This window comes from Balaenoptera borealis (assembly GCF_965194805.1).
Source record: "Balaenoptera borealis genome assembly, chromosome: 19".
NCBI lineage: Eukaryota > Metazoa > Chordata > Mammalia > Artiodactyla > Balaenopteridae > Balaenoptera > Balaenoptera borealis.
Window position 1 is genome coordinate 59,203,220 of NC_138878.1, and position 27,247 is coordinate 59,230,466.

Here is a 27,247-nt window from a genome sequence, read left to right on the forward strand (position 1 = left end):
GAAGGAGCTTGGTGGGTTCAGCTGTGGCCCAGGTGGAGGTCCCGCCCACGTCTGGGCATTGAACTGGCGGCTCCTTGGTAATCAGAACTCCTGCCACTCTCAGTGAGGGCAGGGGCGCGACGCGGTGGGAAAAGGGCTGAGCATCCAGCGTGGGGAGGATGGGCCAGGACTTTGCCCAGGGACCTGTGCTGACAGGTCCAGGCCTCTCCCCGCTCTTGCCTCGGCCCCTGCCCTGGCCTCGCCCACACCCACATCAGGAACCGGGAGCACAGCTTTCGGTGCCAGTCGTGCTGTGCCCCGGGCACTGGGTGCTGGCCTTTCCCCTCACCCCCTCGTTCCAAACCGGTCTGTCCAGCTGTCCACCCCAAGGAGTGAAGCCTCCCGCCCCACCTCAGACACCCCAAGAAAGCCAGAGTCCAAACGCGTGTGTAACTGTGGGGAGGGAGGATTTACTCGCGGGGGAAGGACAGGGAGGTCACAGAAGTGGTTCACAGCAGTGCGGGGGACCACAGGGGGCATTCCCGCGGCTCAGGCGTCCCCAACCACGTCGGGGTGCTTCTGCCGCAGGTGCTTGTCCAGGGTGGCCCGCAGGCCGAAGGGCACGCAGCAGTGGGGGCACTTGAAGCGGGGCCCGCCAGGCCCCAGGCCGTGCATGCGGCGGTGGCGGTTGAGTTTGCTGCTCTGGGCGCAGGCGTAGGAGCAGAGCTCGCAGGCGTAGGGCCGCTCGCCCGTGTGCGAGCGCCGGTGCACCGTCAGGTTGCTGCTGTTGGTGAAATGCTTCCCGCAGAACTCGCAGCTGCCCCCGGGCCCGGGCCCCCGGCTCTTGCCCGCTGGCTTCAGCGTCTTCTTGGGTGACGTCTTCTGGTTCTTCTCGGGGTCAGTTCTCTGCTCCTTGGTCTCAGCTCCCCAGCTGTCCACGCCGGGGCCCGCCTGGGCCCCACCGCCAGGAGCCCCAGGTTCCTGGACCCCCGCCGTGGCGGCTGCTCCGGCCCCCTCTCCGCCGCTGCACGGGAGGATGCTGGCCGGGGCGGCGGCGTGGGCGGCCGGCTCCGGAGGGGCGGCGGAGGCCTGCTCCTGACTGGCATCGGCCACGCAGGGGCTCTGGGGCTGTAGCTGCCGATGGGTCTTCTTGTGGCGGTTGAGCTTGCTGCTCTGGGCGCAGGCATAGGGACACTGGTCACAGGCGTAGGGCCGCTCGCCAGTGTGCGAGCGCATGTGCACCTTCAGGTTGCTGAAGGAGCTGAGGGTCTTCTTGCACACGGGGCAGGTGGGGCTCCGCCGGGCGGGACCCAGCCGGGGGCCCTTGGCCTCGGCTTCTGGCCCCGCCACCGCCGACACGGCAGCAGCCACCTCGGCCAGGCCCAGCAGCGGGGCCTCTGGGGCCTCGGGTTCCGTCTGGTAGATGGACAGTCCATGGTCCCACTGGGCGTGACGCAGCAGTTTCCAGGCTCCCGTGAACTGTCGGCCGCAGCGGAGGCAGCTCAAGGCCTTCAGGTCCTCGCGTTCTGCAGAGAAGAGAAGGGCCAGGGGTTAGCGTGTCAGGCAAGTCAGAGCAGTTGCTGCTCACAGCTGCCGGCTGGACACCTGCTGGGGGAGAGGCTCTATTCCAGGAGCTGAGACGCAGCAGTAAGAGGCAAGACTCCCTGCCCACAGGAAGCTGGTGTTCAGAGAGGTGGGTGGACAGACAAGAAGCAAGGAAAATCCATGCAGTGGATGATAAGTACTTGGGGATTTTCTTTGTGTTTGAAAAATCTTCAAGAAAAGGTAAAAGGTAGAGCAGAGTGATGGACGGGGGGAGTGTTATTTTATACTGGGGTTAGGAAGGCCTTGCTGAGCAGGTGACCCAATTCAGTGTGCTAGGCACCTGCCAACCGCCACGCTCAGCTCCCTCTCACAACTTTCCTTCAAGACAGGAAATAAGACCTCCATTTTCCAGATGGGAAAACTGAGGCAAAGAGACCTTTCCCCAAGGTCACACAGCTAGGAATGGGTGGAGCTGGGGCTTCAATCCAGAAACCCAGGGAGTGGGAGATAGAGGTTTTCAAGAAAAACGATTGGTTTAATAATCGGAACAGCTCTTGATAACTGAGTGGGTTTCTGTGCCAGAGCCCAGGCTCCTGGGTCCCATGCGTGATCCCCTTTTCCTGCCTTACAGAAGAGGGGGCCAAGGTCTAAATGGGGAGAAGGCTTAGCAGCCACCTAGAGAGGTAGGGGTGTGGACAGTGTGCTAGGTTCCCCTCCCTCTGCATGGAACCCAGATCGAGAGTCCTCCAAATCAAGATATTCCAGGTACTGTCAGTAAGGTACTTCCAGATCTATTTGCCTTTATGTCTTGGATGGGGGTGGCTTTCCTGATGCAACGCCAGGGTCAAGAGCATAGGTGGGGTTGGAGAGGTCAGCCTGGCCTGACTTTCAGCTGGCTCTCCTGCTCCCTAGCTGTGTGACCTTGGGCAAGAAATACCCCTCTCTGAGCCTCAGTTTCCTCATTTGCTAGAATATGGGGATCCTAGGGGTCTTCTCCCTTTTAGACTTGCTGTGAGCTCAGAAGCAGCTAAGAGCTGTGGTCCATCAAGTCCTCAGTAAATATTAGCTGAGGTGTCCACAATTCTCCCAAGTCCAAGCACCTAAGAGTGTATTGTTCTAATGATCCCATCACAGCCCCTCCTTTGCCCACCAGGCTCTAACTCTACAGCTGAGCCAATCATAATTCCTCCTCCCCCCTCCCACCACAGGACCCTCTCCCTGGCCCAGCCCTGAATATAATTCCATTTCTCACAAATCCCAGGAGCACATGGCCCAGAGACTGGAAATCTAGAGCTGTGGATGAGCCCCACAATCAACGCTGACCAAAAGCTCAGCTCGCCATGAGTCTAGTACCAAGTTAAGAGTTTTAATTCCTACCCAAGGGGAGGAACCCAGGTATCCAGACACCCAGGACCTGGCTCAAAACAGGGCCTTTCCAGCATGCAAGGCTGGGAGATTCCATCAGGGAGGGAAAACCGAAGCCCCTTCCCTGGCTCTGAGCAAATGCCCAGCACCTCAATCAGAAGTGATAAAGAGGTGGAGGGGGTAACAACACCCCCCGGTCCAGCTGGCCTCAGCTCCCCTCCCCCAGGCCACTGCCCTCCCCAGAGGTGCCCCCTGCTGCCACACTGGTCCAGCCACCTGGCCAGTTATTTCTGGCCAAGGGGAAGGAGAAGTGAAACCAGATTGGGGGTGTGTGTATGGCAAATCCCCAGACCAATCTTCTGGGGCTGGCCACACCCTGTGGGTGGCCCTGCTTCCCTGCCCAGCCCCCATCCTCACCCACCCCCCTCACCACCACTAGTCTCAGCCCTAGGACAGGGCAGGCTCTGGCCACGCCTAGGCTGCACCCGGTGGGGAGCCAGAAAGGGGAAGTAGTGCTCACTGCCCCGCCTGTCCAGGTCAGCCCCTTCTCCCACAGGAAGCTGGGCCCTTGAACTTGAGACCAGGGACTGCATTCCGGCTTTACTCACCTGAGCCGTGGCAGGGGCTGGGGCCTCTGAAGAGCTGACAGCCCAGCTTCTTGTGGTCCATGAAAGCAGTGATGGCCTCCAGCGGGAAGGTCTGCAGGCAGCGGCCGCAGGTCAACAGATCTGGGTGTTTGTCGGTCCACGGCTGGCGGTCTGCAGGGAGGAAGCGGGTGGTGAGCGTGGGGTGGGGCCAGGATGGGGCCTGGGGGTTCCGAGGGAGAGGGAAAACCCGAAGGTCAAAAGGGGGGCTGGAGGCCAGGACCCGGCGAGGAAAATAAGGCAGGGGCGGTAGTGCGGGGGTGGGGGGGCGGGGGTCGGTGCCCCGAGAAGGAGGTCCCACCCGAGAGAGAGAGAGGGGAGGGAGGCGGGCCCGGGGCAGGGGCAGGGGGTGCTCACCGTGAAGGTTCGGGGTCAACGGCGTCCACGGCGCCCACTGGTTGCGCAGGCCCAGGGCGTGGAAGAGGCCGCCAGCGGGCACGGGGCCGGGGGAGTGGCGGGGTTCGCCTTCGAACCGCCCCGGCGCGGGCATTTCCTTCGGGTTGAAGGGCCCTAGCCGCCGGGCCTGTAGGGGCCGCGGGTCCGGCTCGGGCTTCACATCGATGAAGAGGTCCGGCATCTCCATCTCGTCGTCTGAGTTGGCGGCGGGAGCAGGCTCTCTTCGGCGAGGCATGCAGCCGGCCTTGCGGCGGGACATGGGTCACGGGCAGGCGGACTGGCGGGCGGAGGACTCGCGAGCCGTGCGCGCTCACACCGAGGCGCCCAGGTGAGTGACTGCGGCGACCCGCGGCGAACTCTCACACGTGCTGGCCCGGCCCGTGGCTCCGCCCACCGAGGCGGGGCCTGACGCGAGAGGACTGCCCCACCCTCAGCCAAACTTAATCTGGACCGTGCCCCCTGCGTTTCTCTAAGTGATCAAATCTTAACCATAACGAGTTCACACAGCCACGCATAGAAACAGCTATTCCTGATCCCGTTTTCGGGCTGGTGGAAACTGAGGCACAAGGTGCCCACACACACCCCCAAGCGAGAAAATGGTAGGGGCCACGTTTCTACCTAGGCGCCTGATAGTAATCTGGTCTGTTCCATTAAACGCATTACAATAAAAGTTCCCTGGGCAAACATTGATTGAGCGCCTACTATGCACCAGGTTCTGGACCAAGTACTGGGGATGCAGCAGGGTACAAAACACAATAACCCTGGCCTCATGCAGTTTATTCGTTCAGGGAGACAGGACTCTCAACAAGATAACTATGTAAAATACAGAGTGCCTTCCGTGACACCTGTCATGGAGAAAAAAAAAAAAAAAAATCCAGGAAGGGTTATAAAGGGACAGGATTACTGAGGTGACGGGTGGGCCTCAATTTTCTCCCCATGCCGGGCCTGTGTATTCGAGGAGTTCTGTAGTGATTAAGTTCTGTATTGATTGAGTTCTGTGAGAAAACGAGGTCAGCTCCAAGGGCGTCTTTTGACCACTTTAGAGTCTTTGGCTTTTCTGAGATGGAAGCCCTGGGAAGGTTTTGAGCAGAGGAGGGTCGTGATCATATACATTGACTCTGCTCTTAGACCTGGGATCGTCTTTAAAACCAAATAGCCAACTGTCTTGCCTCCCTCAGATGGGGCCTCCTCCAACTTCCCTCCTCAAAGCTGCTCTCTCTGATCACTATTTGAAGTGGCATCAACACCCTGCCCCACCCTTCAACCCTGCAAGTTTTCTTTTCTTCCTGGCACCAACCACATAAGATCTAGAACTGTTTGTTTACTGTCCTCTCACCCCTTCCCCCAACACAAGCCCCCTGAGGTCAGAGCCAGGGTCAGTCCGCCCCTGCCGTGTCCCCAAGCCCAGCACTGAGGGAATTTCACATGCTAATCTCCGCTGCAGGCCTGAGGGTTCCTCATATTGTTATTCAGGTCTCAGCTCAATTGTCCTCCAGAGAGCAGAGGACCTCCCTGACCACAGGATCTAAAGGAGCCCCACCCTGCTGAAGGCCTTACAATTTACACTCCATGACCTCCATCTGTCCCCAGTTCCCTCCTGGGCCTCAGGTTTCCCATCTGTTACCTAAGGTGGCTTCTTCAGTGCCACCTCCCCTGACCACCCAACCTCCCCCAACCCTGCCACCCATTATCCCATTGCCTTTATTTTATTCCTTTTACATCCTTGTCAAGCCCTGAAGGATCTTGTCGATGTATTTGTTCATGTAATAACCTGTGGTGTCCCTCTCAGCCTCCCTAGATGTAGGTTCTGAGATGGCAGGAGCCAAGTCCGTCTTGTTCACAAATAGAGCCCCTAATCGTTCATAGTTCAGTTAACAAATTGTGTATTGAGCTCCTGCTATGTGCATTCTTTCAATAGATATTTGCAGAGGGTCTGCGTACCAGGCACTGGGTCTTGGGGGTCCGCAGGGAAGCCAAGGCCCACAGGGCCCTGCCTTACTGAAACCGTGTGGAAGAAGTGAATTCTGAGCCCAGAGCAGCGCGTTTCCACCTCAGGCCATACATTTTGCCTTTCAGGACCTCAGTTTCCCCCTGTAAGATGGGGCTGCGGGGAGGGCTGCAGGACCAAATGACCGCCTCTGGTCTCTCCCAGCTGCTGCTCTCCAAGGCTTTTGCCTGGTGCGTGGCTGCTGAGAGCATGATCAAGTAGGGAAGGTGGGGTTCGGACTGGAGGTACGGGGTAGGAGTGTGCACGTGTAGGGGGATGGGGGTGCCAAGTCCAATCTGCGCTTAACTCAGACGGGAGGCGCTTCAACTTCTTCTTCTGTAAAATGGGCATCCTGGACGTCCCCACCTCGCAGACTGGTGGATCAGCTCTAAGCGCTGGGCCAAGCCGCTGGCGGGGTGGCGCCCGGGTCTGTGCTGGCTTCCGAGCCCGCGAGCCCGCCCGAGACCACGTGGGGCGGTGGCGGCGCGGGCGGAACCCAGGCTCGGCGGCTCGCGGCCCGCCCGGGCCTCTGCAGCTAGGGCGCCGGCGGAAGTAAGGGCTTCAGCCGCTGCGGACCTCGGTGAGTGTGGGATTGTTGCTGGTGGGTCGCGAGCACTTTCCCGTTCCCCGGAATCGGCCCCGGGACGCCCACCCGCGTGCAAGACCGGGAGTGGCGGCAAGAGTCAAGTCCGCGCCTGCAACGCCGGCTGCTGGGACGTTCTGGTCCCCGAACGCCTGCACCCGGGACTCTGGTTCCGAACGCAGCAGCGCACACATCCCCGCGCCCGGGGTGGGGGTGGGGGCGGAATGCACCCCCTCGGGAAAACAATAACGACGACGATATTATAACAGTAATAACGGCTGCGGTCTTCAGACTCCCGCCTTTCCTGGAGTGGAATCGCTCGCCTAATCTGAGCCGGGAGGTGGGAAGAACGTCCAGCCCAGGGGGGGAGTGGGGAGTGGACGCCTGAGGGCCGGGAGGACCTACTTAGTGTAAGAAAAGGAGAGCGATGCGTGGCCAGGGCGGAATTGAAAGGAAACTGACCGGCCCAGTGGGCGGAGGTTTGGGGTCCCGATCCTCACGGGGGAGGGTGTGGCCCATTTAACTAATTTGCATCCAAACGGGGCCCACCCGTGAGGTGGGTGTAGGCTGGTCAGTATCTCGGTTAAGCTGGTAACTCAGCTGGTTCTCTACCTGGCAACTGAAGGGTTAGTTTGTCCACTGAACGGATCGTTCCCATTTTCTAGAAAGTGAGCACTGAGGCCCCAGGGACGGAAGTCTGTGAATCTCCTGGCCCTGCCATTGACCAAAGCGATGGGCGCTTTAGTTTTTCTAGTGGGAAAGGGGTTTGGACATTTTTTCCTGAAACCTGGGCAGGAAATCCTTGGCTTGGAGACTTGACAGGATAAAGGACTCTCAGGCTTGGTCACCAGGGAGAATGGATAATGCCTGCTTTTGCTGTGTTGGGCACACCCTATGCGACCTTTCTCAAACCTGTTTCTTATCAGGTCACACCTTGACTCCCAAACCTCCAACGGCTCCCCTATGCTGGCTGAAAAAACTGCCCTTTTGCATAGGGCAGGGGTGATGGCCCTGACTCTGTTATCAGACCAGCCGGGGTTGGCTCCCTTTTCCTGCCAATCAAAAGCTTGCACCCAGTCAATGATCTGGCATCGTCCAGCTTCAGTTTCCTCTTCGGGAAAATGGGGCTTGTGCAGGTATGACCAAATCTTTTTTTTTTTTTCCTCCCTAATGGAGAAAATATGACTAACATGTTTAATTAGTCATGTAATTAAACATGTTTAATTTTGTTTAATCCAGGGATTGAACATAACTCTTTGGCCACTTGCATAATTCCCATCAGTCCTTCATTAAGTACTAGCCCTAGAGGGGAAGGAGAGTGTTTCTCCTGAAATACTTAAGTGTTAACCTACGTTGGGAGAAAGCCCTGGGAGCTGATGACCCTTGACTAAACTGGGAACGCAGTGGTCAGATACATTAGAAAATGTATATATCCCTTAATCTCATTCACAGCTGTAGTGATGAGATAATGAAAATGTAGCAATCCCATTAATTCCATTCACTGTGGTCTTGCCCATCAGGCACAAACCAGGGAGTCTTCCTCGGCTTTGCTCAGTCCATTAGCAAATAGTGAGGGCTCTCAACCCTCAAAAGATAGCCTAATCCAATCCTTCTCCCCACCCCCCCCACCCTGTCCCAGACGCCTGTCATCTTCCACACCGCCCACTGCAGTGGCTTCCTCACCAGGCTGTCTGCTTCTCCCTTTGCCCCTCCCAGTCCATTCTTTCTTGCAGCAGGCAGAGGGATCCCGTGATTACCGGAAATCAGACCCTGCCCCTCCTCTGCTCAGAACCAGCCCCTGGAGAGACCCAAGTCCTCAAGCCCCTGCACATTCTGCCCTTGCCCCAGCCTCCTGCATACTGGCCTCCTTGCTGTGCCTCAGTCTCCCTTCCATGGGCTTTGCATTTGCTGCTCCCTCGAACTGGAATGCTTTCCCCCCAGATCTCCACATGGCTCAATTCCTCATTTCATTCTGGTCTTTGCTCCAAAGTAACCTTATCAGAGAGATCTTTCCTGAGCCCCTTCCTGGAAACCAACTTTTACCCCCCCAGGCAGGGCCAGGTGTCTGCTCTGGCCTCCTGAGGCCCCCGGGCTCCTTCATTCCAGCCCTGCCCACTCTGGGTCGTCATTGTCTGGAGACCTAGTGTGTGTCATCCACTGGACTGTGAGCCCAGGAGGGCAGGGCTGGGCTCTTTCACTCCCAGCTGTGTCTCTAGCACCACGCAGCATGGGCCAGGCACAGAGCAGGCACTCAGATAACAGGAGGAGTGAATCCTTCCACAAATGTTCACTGAGTCCCCCCCTGATTGCCAGGCCCTAATTGGGGCTGGGGCTGGAGTTGTGAAGTAATCAGATATGTCCCTTCTCTCGAAGGCTTATGTTCTGTGGCAGAACAGACAGCACATAGGCAAACAAGTAAGTGCATATTGTCAGGAGGTGATAGTGCTGTGGAAAAAAAAGATACTGCAGGGTGAAAGGGCTATTATTTTCCTCCCTGTAAAGATGATGTTTGAGCAGCGAGCTGAATGAAGTAAGGGAGGAAGGTGAGTCATGTATCTAGAAATATATATATGTCTCCCAATTGGAAGAGGGTTCCAGGCAGTAAGAACAGCATGTGCAAAGGCCCTGAGGCAGGAATGTGCTTGGCATTTTCAGGTGACCAAAGGGTAGAAGGGTGGGAGATGAGGTCAGAGAGGTGATAGGGCCTTGTAGCCATCGTGAGGACTTTTGCTTTTGCGCTGGGTGGGTTAGGAGCCATGGGAGGGCTCTGAGCGGAGGAGGGGTGTGATCAGACTTAGTTCTAACAGGAAGATCCCTCTGACAGCCGTGTGGGGAACAGACCGGGGTGAAGGTGGAGGCCAGGAGCCCAGTGGGAAGGCTACTGAAATAGTCCAGGTGGGAGGTGATGGTGGCTAGACCAAGGAAGGGGCAGAGTAGGGGTGGTGAGAAGTTCCCGGATTCTGGATGCAGTTTTGAGGGTGGAGCTGACAAACTTGACTGAAGGATTGGATGTGGGTGGGAGAGAAAGCGAAGAGTCCAGGATACTGCGGATGTCCTTTGCCTGTGTGATCAGCAACCTCCCCCTGAAAGATCTTCCTGACAGCCCTAGGAGGTCTTTTTTCAATGTTTCATTTCACGGATGAGGAACCGGAGCAGGTAGGCTGCTCCTAGAGTTGCAGTGATCTGCCCAGACCCCTTGTAGTGAATCTGGGAGGGCTGGGACCCACCCGCTCTCCCCCAGACCACACCCTCAGCCCCTATGCCAGGTGGTGAGCCGTGGCCTGCCGCAGGTTCTTGTATGGCTCGAGAGCTAAGAGTGGGTTTTGCATTTTTAAGTGGTTGGAAAACTAAAAAAATCTTTTGTGGCACATGAAAGTATATAAAATTCAATATCAGTGTCCCAATAAGTAAGGTTTTATTGGAGCACTGCCATGTTTCCACGTGTTTCTGTATTGTCTGGCCACTTTCCTGCTACTCTGGCAGAGTTGAGTAGTTGTGACAGAGACAGAGACAAGCCCTTGAAGCCTAAAATATTTACCATTGGGCCCTTTACAAAGGAGATTTGCTGACCTTTGCTATATGTTCTGCTAATAAGATTTGGGCCAGCAGCGGGGGTGTCCTATCAGGAAGACTTGGCAGGTAGTCACACAGGGGCTGGAAAAGATCCAGGTCAGGGACAGAAAGAGGTTTGGAGAGTGCGTGACAGTAAGGCTAGGAGAGGGAGTTCAGATTCCTGAGGGAGGATCTAACATTTTTTAAGGGGCATGGAAGCATTCCGAAATGTCCCTTCCTTTTTAAAACTAGAATTTCAAAATTCTTTTGAAAAGATTATACAGATTCAAAACAGATCCAAATTCAAACAGAATTTAAAAGGTAAAAAAAGGTAGACAGCTAAAAGTCTCCACCCCGGGCCCTCCATGGGCTGAATGACCCACGTACGTTTGCAGTTTTTTTGTCTGTTTGTTTGGTTTTAGGCCGTGCCACGCGGCTTGCAGGATCTTTGTTCCCCAACCAGGGATCGAACCCAGGCCTCCAGCAGTGGAAGCGCTGAGTCCTAACCACTGGACTGCCAGGGAGGTGCCTGTTTGCAGTTTTCACAGAGACCGTCAAGCTGTCCCTCTTTGAGTGTCCGTGAGGCTGTGAATATGTTCACGTGTTCAGCAGTCATTGTTACCCACCCTCCATCTGTTTGTCTGCATCAGTGGTTCTGAACCAGAGATGATTTTTTTTTTTTTTTTTTTGTCCCCCAGGGGACATTTGGCAATATATGGAGATCTTTTTTTAAAAAAAAATGGCTTTATTGGGTTGTAATTCTCCTACCAAACTTTTCACCAGTGGAGACATTTTTGGTTGTCGCAGCTTGGGGCAAGGGTGGGGCCTGCATCTAGCGTGTAGAGGCCAGGGATGCTGCCGAAACCCTACACCTATGCACAGGACAGCACCTTACAACGCGACAAAGAATGGTCCAGGCCCAGCTGTCAATAGTGCCAAAGTTGAGAAGCCCTGGTCCATTGCTCTGCAGGATCCTTTCTTGCAAGGAGCTGACAGTTGAGCTCCAGAGACAGGAAGAGGCTCACAAGAAAAAGGACAATCCCAATCACCCCTGTACGGTGAGTGGCCCTGGGATGGGACGCTGGGTGCCTGATACGTGTCAGTCACTTCAGTTAATCACTTTAGAGAAGAGGGGACTGAGCCACAGGGAGGGGAGGGGTGCAGCTGCCTGAAACTTAGGTCCTTCTCTCCCTCTCCTCCTGCTCACAAAGCCAGCATCTCCCTGCATGCAATCAACAGCAGTGCAGTGGCGGAGGAGGGTGAATTAAGAGTTTGGGATTAACATATCACACTACTATATGTAAAACAGATAACCAACAAGGACCTACTGTATAGCACAGGGAACTATACTCAATATTCTGTAATAACCTATAAGAGAAAAGAATCTGAAAAAGAATATATATATATATACACATATATATATATATAACTGAATCGGTTTGCTGTACACCTGAAACTAACACAACATTGTAAACCAACTATACTTCAATAAAAACAAACCCCCAAAAAACAAACAAAAAAAACCCAAACCAACAACAACAAAAAAACCCAAAAAAACCCCCAAACACCTCAGTGCAGTGACATGTAGTATGTTCCAGGCCAGTGCTTAACTTGCACGTTTGTTAGGTCATTTAGTCCCCGTGACAACCCTGTCAGGTTGGTCCTCCTATCACCCCCATTTTACAGATGGGGAAACTGAGGCACAGACCGTTTAAGCAACTTACCCTAGGTCACACAGCAATACTGATACTAACACAGTCGATATTCAACTGTAACTAACTTTTATGGAGAACCTAGTACCTAATAGGCCCTGTCCTGCATGAGCCTGTTGAATCCTGATAACGAGGCGAGGTGGCCAGCCGTTGGTGCCATTCCTCCACACAACGGAAGAGGAAACTGTCTCTTGCTTGAGGTCACCCAGCTAAGCAGGCCTGGGAGCTCACTCTCCACTCCATTCATTCCAGCAGAAACAGTATTTAAGGAGCCTGGTCCCTGTGCCACTTAGTGTTCAGGAGCTGGGGGCACAGCCGTGCGAAGAAAGCAAGGTCACTGCCTGTGGGGAGGCAGCCATCTTGCAGGGAGAAAGACCGCAAGCAGAAAAATAAATAGACAACGTCATGTGCAGCAGTGGTGTGTGCGACAAAGAATGAGGAAGCCCGTTTGGATGGAGGGGGCTGAGGGGTAGATCTTGAAGGCAGGGTGGTCAGGGAAGGGGAGAGGAGGTACAGGCAGGGGGAACCGCAAGTACCAGGGCCCACCAAGGGGCCGCGCCAGGCGTGCCTGAGGCCCAGCGAGGAGGCCAGTGTGGCCAGGTGGAGAGGGTAAGCGCCGTGCTCGGCGGGCGAGGGTGCTGGCGGGATCCGGAGCACTCAGGGCCTTGAGGACTGTGGTAAGGACTTTGGCTTTGACTCTGAGCAAGACGGAAGCCAGGGGAGGGCTCCGAGCAGAGGAGGGACGCGATCTGACTCAGGTGTTCACAGGGTCCCTCTGGCCGTGTGTGCGGACAAACTGGCAGGGGGTGAAGGTGGAATTGGGAGTCCCGTGAGGAGTTGACTTCAGTAGTCCAGGCAGGAAGTGACGGTGGCTGGACCGAGATGTTGGCAGTGGACAGAGTGAGAACTATTAGCTTGTGAATACATATACACATATTTTTTAAATTAAAAAAAATATATTTTCCCCCTGAGTATTTCTTTTTTTTTTTTTTTTTGGCTGCCTCAGTTCCCCGACCAGGGATTGAACCCCGGCCACTGTAGTGAAAGTGCCAGATCCTAACCACTAGACCACCAGGGAACTTGCACCCCCCCCACCCCCCCGCCCAAGTATTTCTTTCTTTGTCTTTTATGATCTTGATATTTTTGAAGAACAGGATAATTTTTTTTTTTTTTTTGTAGAATGTCCCTCAATTTGAGTTGCCTCATGATTAGATTCAGGTTATCCGTTTTTGGCAGGAATACCACAGAAGTGGTGCCCTGTCCTCAGTGTATCACATCAGGATGCACATGGTGTTTGTTTGTCCTATTACTGCACATGTTGGCTTTAATGCCTAAGTTAGGGTGGTGTCCACCAGGTTTCTCCACCATAAAGTTACTCTGTAGTCTTTACAAGGAATATCTTGTGAGGAGGTACTTTAAGACTTTGTAGATATCCTGGACCTTCTCAAACGTTCACTGACAAGTTTTAGCATCCATTGACAATTTTAGCTGCCGTTGTACGATGTGGATTTTTCCCTCTCCCCCTTTATGTATTTCTTCATTTATCTATTTACAGTAAGTATGGACTCATGGATTTGGCCCTTTCAAGCTGACTCCTATGTGACTGGGAATTTGTTGGGAAGATTGCATTTCATGACGGATTGGACGGGCTGTGTGTGAGAGAAGAGAGGAGGCCAGGACTTGTTCTTTCAGCAAATGTATTTATTGCCAGGGACTGGGGATAAAGCTGTGATAAAAGCAGTGCAAAGGCCCTGCTCTCGTGGACCTCCTGAATGGTGGTGCCAGTTCCTGGGAAGAGGGGGGCTGGCTGAGCGATGGCACAGGTTTTAGGAGGGGGACTCAGGAATTGGGTTTTGGTCAGGTTAAGTGGAGACGGGGTAGACAGGCCTCCGCTCCCAGGCCTCCCTCTTCCTGTAGCCCCACACTCCCCATAATGGCTCCCTGCTCTTCTTCTTCACCCAACAGCCAGGATAATGCAGACTCCACTGACCATTCCTGTGCCTGTGCTCCGGCTCCCCCGGGGCCCTGATGGCTTGAGCCGAGGCTTTGCCCCCGACGGACGCAGAGCCCCCCTGAAACCGGAGGTTCCTGAAATCCCGGAGTCTCAAGAATCTCGGGAATCCCAGGAGCAGCGGGCCCGAGCCGCCCTTCGGGAGCGCTACCTCCGCAGCCTGCTGGCCATGGTGGGGCGCCAGGTGAGCTTCACGTTGCACGAGGGTGTGCATGTGACCGCCCACTTCGGAGCCACTGACCTGGACGTGGCCAACTTCTACGTGTCGCAGCTGCAGACTCCGATAGGCGTGCAGGCTGAGGCGCTGCTCCGGTGTAGTGACATTATCTCATACACCTTCAAACCATAAAGATGTTATCGTGTTCATCTTTCTGCCTTGGGCGTAGCCACAGTCTCCCAGGCCTCCATATGCTCCTGAGCTTGGACCTGTGGGCCCCAGAGAGTTCGGAACACCCTTGGAATTTTGAGCCAAGCTTCAAGCAACTCTGGCTTCTTGGGACAGTAAAATTCTGCGGCCCCAGGAGTTCTAGATCCTGTTGAAAGGAAGGCTCTACCTCACAGAACTCTAAACTGTACAGATACACGGGCCTCATGCCTGTTCCTGAAGATTCCGGGTGGAGAGAGGGAATAAAGGAAGGCAAATTGTCTAGTGGGAAATTGTCTGTTGAAGAGGCTGCAAAGTTCAGCCACCCTGGAAATACTCCCTTCCTGCCAAAGTACCAATTATCCCAGGAAAATTTGCCTCCTTTTTTTTTTTTTTTTTTTTAATGTACCCTATAGGGATTGAGCCAGATTTAGGGAGTAGAAGGGTGGCTATCCACGGGCTGAATCCCGTGGAGCTGGGCCAGGAAGGGGAGGACACGTCAAGGGAGTGGGAGGAACTCTGATAAAGGTGTGGTGATTGGACCTCCCCCTAGTCTCTGGGAACGCTGGAGCGACCTGGATGCTAGACTTGGGAGATTTGTACTTGATTTCTTTTTCGGGTGGTCTAGGATGTCCATAGCGAGTTGTGCGGCTCGCATTGGGTCACATGGTCACGCGCAAGGGCTCCTCCTATTGCCTGTCCTCTGGGTGGGCAGATTCGCTTCCCCGCCCATACGGGGACTGGTTGGGACCTGTCTAACCCTGTGTGGCGGCACCACTGGGAAAAGGCAGAGGATTAAGGGTTAGGGTGAAACTTTGCCCTTTCTCCATTTCACCCCAGCTGTGTAGCGTGGCCGTCCGTATCACTCGCTTTACTTAGCCCCATTAGTAGTAGTCTTTCAGCAGATTTGTATTTATTTATTTATTTATTTGGCCGCCTCGGGCGGCATGCGGGATCTTAGATTCCGGACCAGGGATCAAACCCTTTCCCCCTGCAGTGGAAGCGCAGAGTCCTAACCACTGGATCACCAGGGAATTCCCTCAGCAGATTTACTTTTTTTTTTTTTTTTCAATCCCAAACTCCCTGACTCACCCTTCCCCCCACCCTTCCCCCTGGTAACCATAAGTTCTCTAAATCTGTGAGTCTGATTCTGTTTTGTAAATAAGTCCAATTGTATCATTTCTTTTTAGATTCTGCATCTTTTTCTCTGTCTGACTTACTTCACTCAGTATGGCAATCCCTAGGTCCATCCATGTTGCTGCAAATGTTATTATTTCATTATTTTTAATGGCTGAGTAATATCCCATTGTATATATGTACCACATCTTCTTTATCCATACCGCTGTCGATGGACATTTAGGTGACTTCCATGTCTTGGCTATTGTAAACAGTGAAGCAATGAACATTGGGGTGCATGTACACTTTCAGACCATGTTTTTCTCTGGATATATGCCCAGGAGTGGGATTTCAGGTTCATATGGTAGCTCTATTTTTATTTTTTTAAGGAACCTCCATACTCTTCTCCATAGTGGCTGTACCAATTTACATTTCCACTAACAGTGTAGGAGGGTTCCCTTTTCTTCACACCCTCTCTAGCATTTATTGTTTGTAGACTTTTTGATGATGGCCATTCTGACTGGTGTGAGGTAGTATCTCGTAGTTTTGATTTACATTTCTCTAATAATTAGTGATGTGGAGCAGATTTACTTTTAAAAAGTAATTTCTGCCCCCTTTGTAGTCCCATCTATTTAAGAAGGTAAGTGAAGATTCCATTAAATATAGATGAGATTTGCTTTGTTCCTCCCCAGTCGTCAAAGTGCGGTGGCCAATGAAGTTGAATGAAGCATGTGGAGAGCCTCAGCTCCCATATGTCCATTCACGGAGCTACCTTTGGCGACTCCTGGGCCTAGCTTTCGAGTTGCCTAAGCAACGACGTCGCCTGCTCCTCCCCATGTGTCCTTTTTTGGTTTTAGCTCCACCTTCCCCGAGTTGCTTGTTGGGCTGGGATAGCGTGGAGAAAGTGCGGATGCGAATACTAAGCTACTGAATCGAGCCCTTGTGGGGGCGTGGCTTGAGTTCGTGCTAGTTCGTTACTGGCTCCGTGATCTACCTGGTCCATCGCCCAGTATTTTGGTGGGCAGATTGGTCCCTTGTTTTTGGCATTTCTTCCTTCGTTCAGTTTTTAAAAAAACTTAAATCAGGGCTATAATATTCCTTATGGGCTCCTATTTCAATTTTTAAATTTAAATTGTATTTTATACAACGCTATCCAAATACAGAGGGTTATTGATGAAGCTGCAGTCTGCAAATGGAAGGCTAGAGACTAACCAGCAAGTGGGGACTGGCTTCGTCTGCAGGCGGATGATCCCTCTGTCCGCATCCATCACCCGTACTCATATGAATACACAGCTTCTGTCGCCTTCCCTTTCAAGTTCTCCATCTCTTTACTTCTCTCCTTACCAGTTGGCCTAGCCCCACCAAGCAGATATTTTTACTTCTATCAACTCCATACCCTTCTCCGTGCCTGAGCTCGTGACGAATGTGTGAGAGCATAAACATTAGTTATCTAGATTAAAGCGGGGAGGCGGGGTGGGGGCGGCTCAGGTTCGCGCTTGCGCGCTGCTCTGGGAGACGGCGTCCACCTCGCCCCGCCCCTCATATTCTGCAGTTCCGGCTCTGCAGATTCACTGCTCACGTTTCTTTTCCCTGTGGCTCTTTCTGCCTTTTGTTTCCTCCCTTTAACAACGCAGGAGATAACTCTACCTGCAAATAACTTAAATTGATTTTCTGCTTTTCTGGATACTCGGCGGTCTCACCGGCCATTAACGAAAGTGCGGCTGCGAATGAGCAGGCGCGCACGGGGCTCGGGGGAGGCGCGCTCGAGCTCCCGGCGGCGACGACTACGACGACCAGGAGAGCGGACGGAGGCGGCGCCTGAAGCAGTGGCTGAGCCCATGCCCCGGGACGGCGGGAGGGCCCGGAGAGACAAGTCCGGGGCCCGGGGCATGTCCCCAGGGCCCCCGTGAGGAGGCGGCGGCGGCGATGGAGGTCCCGCCGCAGGAGGCGCCGCCCGGGCCGGGCGCGGACGGCGAAGCCAAGGAGGCCCCCGCCGAGGCCCCGTCTCCCAGTCCCGCATCGCCCCCGGCCGACGGGCGCCTCAAGGCTGCGGCCAAGCGCGTCACGTTCCCCTCCGACGAAGATATCGTGTCCGGAGCTGTGGAACCCAAAGACCCCTGGAGACACGGTAGCTACGGCTGGAGCGTGGAGGCGGGCTGGTGGGGGACCAGGGAGTCAGTGCAGAGCCCAGCACAGAGGTGGAGCTCAATAAGTTGCACCTAATGATGATTTAAGGAGACAGTCGTCAGTTTAGAGCTGGAGAGTGTTAGAGAGGAGGTGGCCGTTTGGTTGGGAAGGTGAAAAGTAGCTGGTTTATGCTACTCCCCCCCTCACCCCCCTCTCCCAAGGGACGCTGAAGGTGATCTTTTTAGGAATTGAAACGGTGAGCAATCAAAGAAAGTTTGGTGGCTTGGGAGATTAGGAGGGCGGTAGCCTTTGAGTTTATAGTTTCCCCGGAGAAGGATAGAGCAGTCAGGGGCGGAAGAGTGGGTCAACATTGGCGCTGAAAGGGCAGTTGGAGGAGTTTGATGGGCCCATGGGGACAGAAAGGTTAACTTGCTGGTCTGCAAGCCTCGGGGCAAGGGATGGTCATGTGGTTCACTTCCTTGGGTGAAAGAAGGAAGAGGAATAAACCTGGACTATGCCTCTAGACCAGTCAGTAGATCCTGGGGCTGGGAAAAGGGAGTCAAAGTAAACAAACTTGCCAGAAAAGTAGCAGAGTTGGTGGTCAGTTTGGGGGTGGGTAAGATAGAGGAGATATTCAGTCTTGGCATTAAGAAGAAGAAAAGTCACTGCGTGCCTCCTTTTCCTCTCCCTCCCCCCCCCCAAAAAAAAAGGGAAGCAGAGCATTGTCAGTCATTCAGGAGCAGAGAAACTTTGGAGCCTGGCTCTAGGAGGGTTTTTTTTTTTTTTTTTTTTTAATTCCCCTGAGGAAGCATCGGGGAATTGGAGTTGCCAGTCAGTTGAAGGTGAGAGCATTGAAGAAGTTTGGTGGCTTGAGGTGTGGGGAGAGAGAGCAAGTCCATGGGCTGTATGTCCTCTGGAGAAGGTCGGCTCAGTGTTGAAACTGAAACGGCAGTTGGAAGAGTGTGTTTTATCCGTAGGGCTGGGAAGGTGGAAAGTTGCTTCAGGGGTGGATTGGCAGGGTTGAGTCCTGGCCAGGTCTGGCAGTCTTGCTGGGATGGAGCCCGCGAAGAGAGGGATCAGCTTGGCCCCGGCTCTACAGACGTTGGTCTGTTGGCCCTGGGGAGAGAGGAGGAGCTGTTGCTAGTCTGTGGGCAGTGGAGGAATTGGTGGCTTTGATGTGAGAGTGGGAGACGTGGGAACTGGAAGCTGAACACATGGGGAACCACCATAAATGCCATCTTGGCCATTTATTGTTAAAGAGATGGTGGCCTTGGGAGCCAGCCCAGTCCCTGGGCTCTTGGCCCCGGGAGTAGGCGGGCACTTTTGGGTTGGAGGGCTTGGGGGACTGGGGCTGAGGAAGGGAAGAGTTGGAATGGGCCTCGGCTACAGCGTGATATCCAGTCCAGGGAGCTCAGCAGGACGCGGGAAGGACCTGGAGAGGCAGAGCAGGATGGTGACGAGCTGGTGCTCCAGTTCAGTCCTGACTCCCGTTTACCCAGAGCATGACCTCAGGCTGGGTACCTAACGCCTCGGAGCCTCAGTTCCCCGTCTGTAAGTGGGTGAGAATACTCACGTCACAGGGTTTCAGAGGGGACTGAATAAGATTGTGTGTGGAAAGTGATTGGCCAGGATGAGCCTTCGTAAAGTTGCAGTCATTGTTGGTCATTTTAGGGGAGATGTTAGGTGCCACCGGTCATTTTCGGGGCCAGCCTAGAGGAGTTGGTTCACGGGGCTGGGGCCTGGATGTCTCCGCTCACGGGCTTCCAGGAGAGGGCCAGAATGGTGGTCCGCTTGTGGGCTCGGGGCAAGGCGAGGGGAAGATGTTCCGTCTGTGGGCTTTAGCGTAGTTGGAGATTCTGGCGCGGGGAGGGGTTGCGAGTGGGGGAAAGTTTCTGGTCTGCAGGTTCCCAGAAGGGGAACAGCTGTGTGTTACCAGCTCTTGGGCTTTGGGGAAGCCATTTTTCCTCTCTGAGCCTCCTGTTTCTTTCTCTGCAAATGGAGGTGCTAATTTCTACTGTGGAGTAGTTGTGAGGATTAAATAAGATAGTCCTTGTAAGTTCCTGCCACATAAATAGAAGCTGCTGTTATCCAGGCAGATTCAGTCCGGTTCTGTTTTTGTTGTTGTTGTTTTTTTTCCTCTTGTGGGCAGTTGTGGAGATGCAGTGAAGGAGTTTCGGGGGGGGGCCCCCGGGGGGGCGGGAAGAATGTCGAGAAAGAGGGTCAGTTGGCGTCTGGCTGGGAGGGGTTGAGAGGATGGTCGCTGACTGGTCTGCCCCCCGGTGAGGGGTGGAGGTGGTGATAGCTCACGGGCTGGGGGAGTCTCCCATTACTGGAAGTTTAGGGAGGGACGGCAAGGACTGGTGTGGACTCACGCTCTGGAGGAGTCAGTGGGTCTGAGGTGGAGAGGTGATGACATGGAGAAATGGATCGATTTTTTCGTCCGTCTGGGCCGGGGAGAGGGGTTGCAGTTGACCTGACAGGGAAGGAGTTGGGTGATCTTGGGCCCAGGCAGAGGAGGGGGCGTTTGTGGAGTTGGTGAGTTTGGATGATGGGATTTGGCGGGCCTGGCAGTGCTGAGGGGCTGGTGGCTCACCTCCGTGCCTGAGGAGGACGGTGCAGGGGTTGGCTGGCCTGGGACTGAGAGAGGTGGAGGCTCGCCCCCCGGGCTGTGGAAGGTCAGGCCAAGGGACTGCCTCATTGAGAGAGCCAAGGATCTTGGCTGGGGGCTTCAGGGAGGAGCCGGCCAGACTTGGAGGAGGGGCAGGAGATTCGTTGGAGTTGGTCTGTAAACTGTGGGAAAGCACAGGGGGTGTCATTTGAGCTGTGGCCCTAGTGGGAAGCGTGGAGAAGGAGTCATTCTGGGGCCTGCTGTGGTGACACGACCCCAAGGCCAAGGGTGAGGGAGGAGCTGGCGGATCTGAATTGGAAGAGAGGTCCTTCAGAAGCTGTTCTCCATCGCCGAGTTGGAGAAGTTGCCTGGGCCAGGAGGTGCAGGAGCTGGGATCTGGGAGCTGGGAGCGAGCAGCCACTGGAGGAATTGGGGCCCCAGCACAGGGCGCCCGTTCAGCAGAGCCTTGCCCTGGGAGGAGAGCTCAGCTAGGCCCTGACACAGCCTCTGACTGGGGTGGAGGAGGGCTGGGACTGAGGCTAGGTGGTGGCCCAGCTGGGTGGGAGCCTCTGGGGGTGTCTGCCTAAGGCGAGAGCCCCATCAGGCCCTGTCAGAGGTCACGTGTTGGGGGGTTCCTGGAGACCAGACATCTGAAGCGGGGAGATGGTGCAGGAGGGTCTCAGGCCTACAGAGGCTCAACCCGGCCCAGCACTCAGAAGGGCCTTCCCTGGCTCCCATGTCACATGGTGTCCCTGCCTGCCCCCAGTGCCAGGGGCCTGCTTATTTTCTCATTGCACTAAAGGCCATCTGCTGTTACCATACGTGTTTATTTCGTTTTGGTGGTCTCTTTCCCCCGCTGGAATGGGGGAATAGACACTGTCTGTCCTCGTTTCTACTCAGCCCCTCAAAAGACACAACAGTTATCATGGTTGAATGAGCGCCAGGGGCACGTGTGCAACCGTTTTGGAAGGGGTGAGGCCAGGCCGTACTTGGGGTCCACCTAGCCAGGGTGCGCTTCCAGGCCAGCCCTGGCCGCAGCATGCTGTGGCTCCAGCAAGGCACTTATTCCTGCTGAGCTTGTTTGTTTCCTCATCTGTGAAATTGTGATCCCTGCCCTGCTGACCACCCAGGATATCTGAATGGAGGGCGTGGACCTGGTGGGGCAGGGTCTCTGCGGCAAGCCGGGTTGCGAGTGGACGGGACGTGAAGCTGGGGAGGAGGCTGCCTCAGTACTGCCAGGCTGGGCACGGGTGCGCTCCACTCTCCCTGGGGGGGTGGAAGCGGATGCCAGCGGAGGAGGGGCTGGCCTGGTGCACGCCCCCGCCCCCCAGTCCCGTGGCGGCAGGCCCTGTGTTCCCAGCTCCTCTGAGGACCAGGGCCGGTTGTGTACCAGGAACTCTTCAGACCAAACTGCAAGAATGACCTGAGGCTCAGCTGTCTCCCCAGTCCCAGCTGAACGCCATGTGGGGAGGAGACATGGGGTTTGCAAGGCAGGCATCGGAGAGCACATGACACCAGCCGTGGTCTGGGAGGCTGTCTCCCCCTCCCTCCAGCCCTGCCCATGACTCATTCCCCACTCCCTGACCTCCAGCCTGCGGAGTCTGCCCTGGAGTGGCGGTAGGGGAGTTGTGCCCACCTGGAAGCTCCTCATGTGAAGTGGAGGTGTCTGCAAGGTGCAGGGGGCCGGAACGTGCCCACCTCTAGCCACCCAAGCTTCGAGGCTGGCGGGGGGAGAGGGGAGGGGTGGTGGGGACCAGTGACCATGATATTTTTTTTTTTTAACATCTTTATTGGAGTATAATTGCTTTACAATGGTGTGTTAGTTTCTGCTTTATAACAAAGTGAACCAGCTATACGTACACAGGCCATGATGTTCTTAAATGACGATCAGAGAGGATGGAAATAAATGCCTTACTGTTTGTTCTCATTGAAACCCGTGCTGCAAATTTAGTCCTTGAATCTGGTTGGACTGGTGAGAAGGTACCTGTCAGTGGTGGGAAGAGGCTCTCTTACTAGTTAATGGCTCATTTTAGCCTAAGTGGTGGGTGGTCTTGCTGGGGAGTAGGGAGTGGGGTCGTGGGGGGCGGCTTTGATGCTTTCGCCCAGATTTCCATGTGGGCCCAACCTCACCTCCTACTGCCGGTGTTGGCACGTAGACTCTGCCATGTGACTTTGGGCAATTGTTCTCTCTGTCTGTGATCCTTCTGTCTATAAAATACAGCTGACATTAGTACCTCTTCAGGGTGGTGAGGATTAAGTGAGAAAACAGCGTCCACAGCAAGCACTCGGTGGGTGTCCCCCTCGTTATTCCATCGTTGCCAGCCTTCCACCCCCGCCCTCAGTGCGGTGCTGTCTCCCCCAGTGTTTCCCTCGTCAGAACCCTGCTGTCTGTCCCTCAGAGGCCTACTCCTCCGAGACGAGTGCCCCGACATCCCTAACAGGGTGATCCTGTCCGTTCCAAGCTGGGTGACTCTGGGCAAGTTGCCCAGTCTCTCTGAGCTGAAACTCAATCAGCCTGTCTCGGCCCTCCCCCAGCCTGAGAGGCAGCAAGGGCACCAAGAGTCGAGACTCAAAGCATTAGCTGCAGCCTCTCAGACGCTGGCCATGACTGTCGACAAGTTACGGCTGCCCCCTGAGCCTTGGTCCCCTCTGTAGAGTGGCCCGGCTCCCCGGCCCTCTGCCCCGTGGGGACCCGACTGTGTGGACGGGCCTGTGTGGGGAGCGCCTGCTCCGCCAGGCCGGGCCCTCTGTGCCCTGGGGCTCAGGTGGGCCGCCCTCCTTCCTTCCACCCCCTGCACTTTGTGTTCTCATCGTGTTTCCCTCTTCAAGGGCGAAGACCACGAGAGTCACCTCTGTGACCTCTGTCTGGCGCCCAGGAGGGCTCGGGGCGCCAGACGGGGCGATGGGTGGCAGGAGAGTGAGGCTTTCCATCAGATCTCATGTGCCGCTGTGGCATTTGGGAGAAAGCTTCTGGGAGGACTTGATTGGCCTGTGCCCGGACAGGGCTCTCCCTCAGCGCCCCGAGGAGGAGCTCTCGGGCCCCACGGGGTCCCCTCACCGCGGGCGCTCTGCACACGGTCATCCGGGGGGTCGTCGGTGGTGTGAGCACATGTTTCTGGGAGCCAGGTGTCTCCTGTCTCTCACAGGCGTTTGGCTGCAGAAGTATTAAGAAGCGTGGAGCCAGACGCCCCGGGCTGGACTGGCCGTGACTGCGGCAGCTTCTGGGAATGGAAGCCAGGAGTCTGTGTTTCTAGAAAGCTCCCCAGACGGCCAGGTTTGGCTGTCCTTCTGCTGAGGGCCCCTGATTCAGCTCAGCCACTCAGCACTCAGCCCCAGGGCTGCCTTCCAGACCTCAGTTCGGGGGTTGGCCGGGGCTGGCCTTATAGACTTGTTTTAGAGCGAATTGAAGTGTCGGACTTGCGGGAACTGCAGAAATGTGGTTTGGGCGGGCAGCCTGCTGCGGTCGAGCATAGAGGGGCCCAGGCCAAAGTCCCTGCTCTGCGGGTGACCCTAGCAGTCACCGCTCACTGCTCCCACGTGCCCACTGCTGGGCTGAGTGTGTATCTCTGTTACATCTCCCAGCCACCCGGGAGGTAGGTGCTATTCCTTCCGGTTTGTAGGTGAGGAAATAGAAGCTCAGAGAGGCGAGGTCACTTGCCTGAGGTCGCCACAAAGCCAGGCAGCGGGGAGCTGGGATTCAAACCCCGGCAGTCTGGCTGTGGGGCCTGCGCTCTTGGTCCCTGTGTCCCGGCTGTGTGAGCTTTGGCAAGTTGCTGCATCCAGTTCTGCATGCTGTGTAGTTTCTTCATCTTGAACCCATAACCCTTTGTAAGACGGAGACGACGATTCCGGCCTCGCCGGGTAGTGGAGGGCTGAGAAGCAGACTGAGTGAAGGGCCCCGCCGGCTGGCGCTCAGGAGGGGCTCGCCGTGGTCCTTGGACAGCTCCGGAGTGCTGGGAGGTTCGCGCAGCTTCTCTGTCCTCTGCATCGGGTCCTTACTCTGACCCTTGGCCCACGTTCCTCCTGTGCTACACAGTGTCGGTACGTGGTAGGTACATCCCGGCCGAATGCGTGAGCAGCCTCTCATTTAGCGAATGCCAGTGTTAGGGGTCCGGGAGGAAGACAGGCCCGGCCCCGCCTCCATGGAGGTCACAGCTGAGTGAGGGAGACACACAGTAAACAGTTCTAATCAAACCGGGGTGCCCAGGACCCTGACGGGGAAGAGCTGAGGGCTGACGGGCAGGGCAAAGGTGGCTTCTTGGAGGAAGGGCCATCTCAGGCCTAAAGAAATCACTGGAGTTAGCCAGCTGAGGAGCAGTGGAAGTGTGTGCGAAGGGCTGGAGGCAGAGGGAGCCAGCGAGGAGCATCTGGGAAGAGAAAACAGCCGATCTTACTGGAGTCGGAGGTCTGGAGGTGGCGGCAGGAGGGTCGGAGGTGAGACTGGAGAAGGCTGGGGGGGACCACCCAGGTGAGGCCTTGTAGGCTGTGTTAGCCTGAGGGTGGCGGGGAGCCAGCAGAAGGGGCATGCCTACTGTTTTTAACAGAACCTTCTGGGAGTGTGGCGTGAGGAGGGTGAGACCGAGGCTGGGGACCAGGGAGGTAGCCATGGGCCACGAGCCTGTAGGCTCTTGGCTCCATGTGGCCCTGCACTGGCCAGTAGCTGACTTTTTTTTTTTTTTTAATAGATTTATTTAATTTATTTATTTATTTATTTATTTTTGGCTGTGTTGGGTCTTCGTTGCTGCGCGCGGGCTTTCTCTAGTTGCGGTGCACGGGGCTACTCTTAGTTGCGGTGCGCGGGCTTCTCATTGTGGTGGTTTCTCTTGTTGCGGAGCATGGGCTCTAGGCGCGCGGGTTTCAGTAGTTGCGGCACACAGGCTCAGTAGTTGTGTCTCGCGGGCTCTAGAGCGCAGGCTCAGTAGTTGTGGCGCACGGGCTTAGTTGCTCCGCAGCATGTGGGGTCTTCCCGGACCGGGGCTTGAACCCGTGACCCCTGCATTGGCAGGTGGATTCTTAACCACTGCGTCACCAGGGAAACCCCTAGTAGCTGACATTTGACTTCTTGATTTATTCACCAGATTTATCTGAACCTCCCCCTCCCCCAGAAGGTTTTGCCATTGCAGTGTTCTCCCTAACACTTCCAAGGTGACAGTTTCCCCCATCCGTTCTCTCCTTGGGTCTCCGAGCTCCAGCGCGCCCCCCCCCCACCCGTTAGTTCCTGCTGCCCTTGGGTGAGGTGGTGGGCAGTGGGGCGCTGTGCACTTGGCTGCTCGCACTACCTCCCCCGTGTGACCTCAGCAACTGGCTTCACCTGTAAAATCCCCTTAGGTCCCACACTTCCCGGATCCAGAAAGCTCTAAAATCTCACCCAGGCCCTGCTGGGGGTCTTATGTAATATTTCAATAGTAGGTATCCTATCACATTTCTGAAAGCCAGGAAATTCTGAATTCTAGAATATGTGGCCCTAGAGTTTCCAGTAGGAGACCATGGAGCCCCAGTGGACCTCGTTCCCGTATCAGTGAAACGGTAGTAACAGGAGAGGCAGCCTAGGGCTCGGGCTTTGGAGCGTGCCGGTGCCAGTCCGGCTCTGCCCTGAGGTGGTCGCCCAGCTTCTCTGCCTCAGTATCCCCATTTGTATGGGGATTGAGGATTAGATTATTCGGAACTTGGGAAGCGACTGGACCAGTAACCAGCTACTGCAGGCACTCAGTAAGGGCTTGTTAGAGTTGAATGGGGTCGTGTCCCTCGTGAGCCTGCCCGGGCTCCCTCCTCTCTGAGAGCAGGCTGACCGTCCCGTGACCCTCGGCTGGATGGGATAGGCGAGCACTCTGCCTGGTGTGAATGCAGCTGCAGGAATTCAGGCATGTCCCAAAACCTCCCTGTGTCACAATTTGCTCATTCGTGAAGCTATTTTGGCAGACGAGGAGTCTATTTCAAAGGTTTCTGGCTCTCTGGGAGGAGCCAGGCCCGGGCCCTTCGCAGCCAGGAGCACACTCCAACTCCAGCAGATCTGGTGAGAATGCCCTGGGTCCTGGACGTCACCGCTTCCCGGCTGCCACCGTCACCGCCCACCCTGGCCCCGGTGCTGCTCGTGTTAGGGCAGCTCCCTTTGCGGGGGGCTTTCCAGGCTAGAGCTGCAACAGGAGGCTGGGGTCTGGCGTTTTCAGTTGGTGTGGGAGAGATGGAGGGGGACCCGTGTTCCAGGAAGGGGGTTCCGAGGCCACGTGGCCACAGGAATGATCGACAGCCGTCATGCTTTGGTTGTTGCCCCCCCCTGTTGGGGAGGCAGTTCCACGAAGGCAGAGCCCATCTTGGTTTGGCTCCCCTCTGGGTCCCCGGGACTTCTCGTGGTGCCTGGCGCCCCGCAGGCCCTCATGTCAATGGGTTGGTGGTGGAGGGAGGTACACGGTGGGCACTCTGTAAAGTGACTCTCACCCCCTGCCTTACTGTGGAGCCGTTGCCTCAAGGTGGGGGTGGCAGCTTGGAAGTGTCTGCTGGCAGCCGTTCAGCTCATGTCACTTGCCTGACACCCTCTCCCTTTCCAGCGGAAGCCTGGGGTGGGAGCCCTGTGGTCTGATTCTGCGGAGGCCTTGTTGGATCCCAGCTGGGATGTCCTCCCTGGTCGGGTGGGCGGGCCCCTCTTGGAACCCACCGGGGTCGGACTCGTGAGCCACCTTCACGCCCACCCCTCCGTCTCTCCACAGCCTTAGTCTCCTGCCAGCTGCCGTCAGCAGTGCAGTGGGAGAGCCGCTCGTGCTCTGGGCGATCCCCCCCTGTGTGCAAAGCAAAGCACCTTCCCAGCTGAACTCACCGGGTTCCTCAGAGCAGCAGGGCTGGTGGGAGGGAGGAGGGGTGGGACTGCCGGAAGATGAACGCAAACGCCAGGGAAGTGACCCTGCGGAGGGTCATGCTTTGGGAGGGCGATGATGATGGTGGTGATCTAAGCTCTTCACAGCAGCCAGAAGGGAAAGCTGAGGCTCACGGGTGCCAAGGCCACACAGATAGTGAGGGGAGGAGCCGTGTTTGAACCAGAAGGCACGGGGCTCATCCTCTGTTCCCGAAAAGCCTCCATGGGCTCCTTCGTCACCACAGGGTAGAGGCCACGCCCCTGCGCCTGGTGGGAGCCCTTCCCCAGCTGGTGTCTGTCCTCCTCGGTCCCGGTTCCCTGTGCTCCGCCTTCCTGCGCTGGCGCACAGGTCGTCCCCACACAGAGTGCTGCTCTGCTCTTCCAGGTTCCCATGACACCTCCTCACTCTGT

General features: G+C 55.8%; 3 protein-coding genes across 9 annotated transcripts in view; 2 read left to right on the forward strand and 1 right to left on the reverse strand.

Moving 5' to 3' along the window:
- Positions 1 to 429: 429 nt before the first annotated feature.
- ZNF296 (zinc finger protein 296) lies at positions 430 to 4,188 on the reverse strand (the record flags this gene model as incomplete). Its single annotated transcript, XM_082367858.1, has 3 exons — positions 430 to 1,505; positions 3,498 to 3,647; positions 3,891 to 4,188. 3 exons carry the CDS (start codon positions 4,186 to 4,188, stop codon positions 529 to 531), a joined length of 1,425 nt encoding a protein of 474 aa, XP_082223984.1. The 3' UTR covers positions 430 to 528.
- Positions 3,483 to 14,423, forward strand: GEMIN7 (gem nuclear organelle associated protein 7). 6 transcript variants are annotated; one of them, XM_082367861.1, is made up of 3 exons: positions 6,991 to 7,635; positions 10,474 to 11,109; positions 13,729 to 14,423. In XM_082367861.1, the coding sequence occupies exon 3, from the start codon at positions 13,737 to 13,739 to the stop codon at positions 14,121 to 14,123; it is 387 nt and encodes a 128-aa protein (XP_082223987.1). In that variant the 5' UTR covers positions 6,991 to 7,635; positions 10,474 to 11,109; positions 13,729 to 13,736; the 3' UTR covers positions 14,124 to 14,423. The 6 variants fall into 6 exon arrangements, with proteins under 6 accessions (XP_082223989.1, XP_082223988.1, XP_082223986.1 ...); XM_082367863.1 differs by lacking the exons at positions 6,991 to 7,635; positions 10,474 to 11,109 and adding an exon at positions 3,483 to 3,607; XM_082367862.1 differs by lacking the exons at positions 6,991 to 7,635; positions 10,474 to 11,109 and adding an exon at positions 4,133 to 4,257.
- A 2,391-nt stretch (positions 14,424 to 16,814) lies between these two features.
- Positions 16,815 to 27,247, forward strand: part of PPP1R37 (protein phosphatase 1 regulatory subunit 37) — a 42,363-nt gene continuing 31,930 nt past the window's right edge. For both annotated transcript variants that reach the window (XM_082367855.1, XM_082367856.1), the window contains exon 1: positions 16,815 to 17,382. In XM_082367855.1, coding sequence (XP_082223981.1) covers positions 17,181 to 17,382 — 202 coding nt within the window. In that variant the 5' untranslated portion in view covers positions 16,815 to 17,180. The remainder of the gene's footprint in view (positions 17,383 to 27,247) is intronic.

What these genes read in the sequence shown, in the direction of transcription:
- GEMIN7 (XM_082367863.1), top strand. Translation starts at nt 13,737, where the DNA reads ATGCAGACTCCACTGACCATTCCTGTGCCTGTGCTCCGGCTCCCCCGG.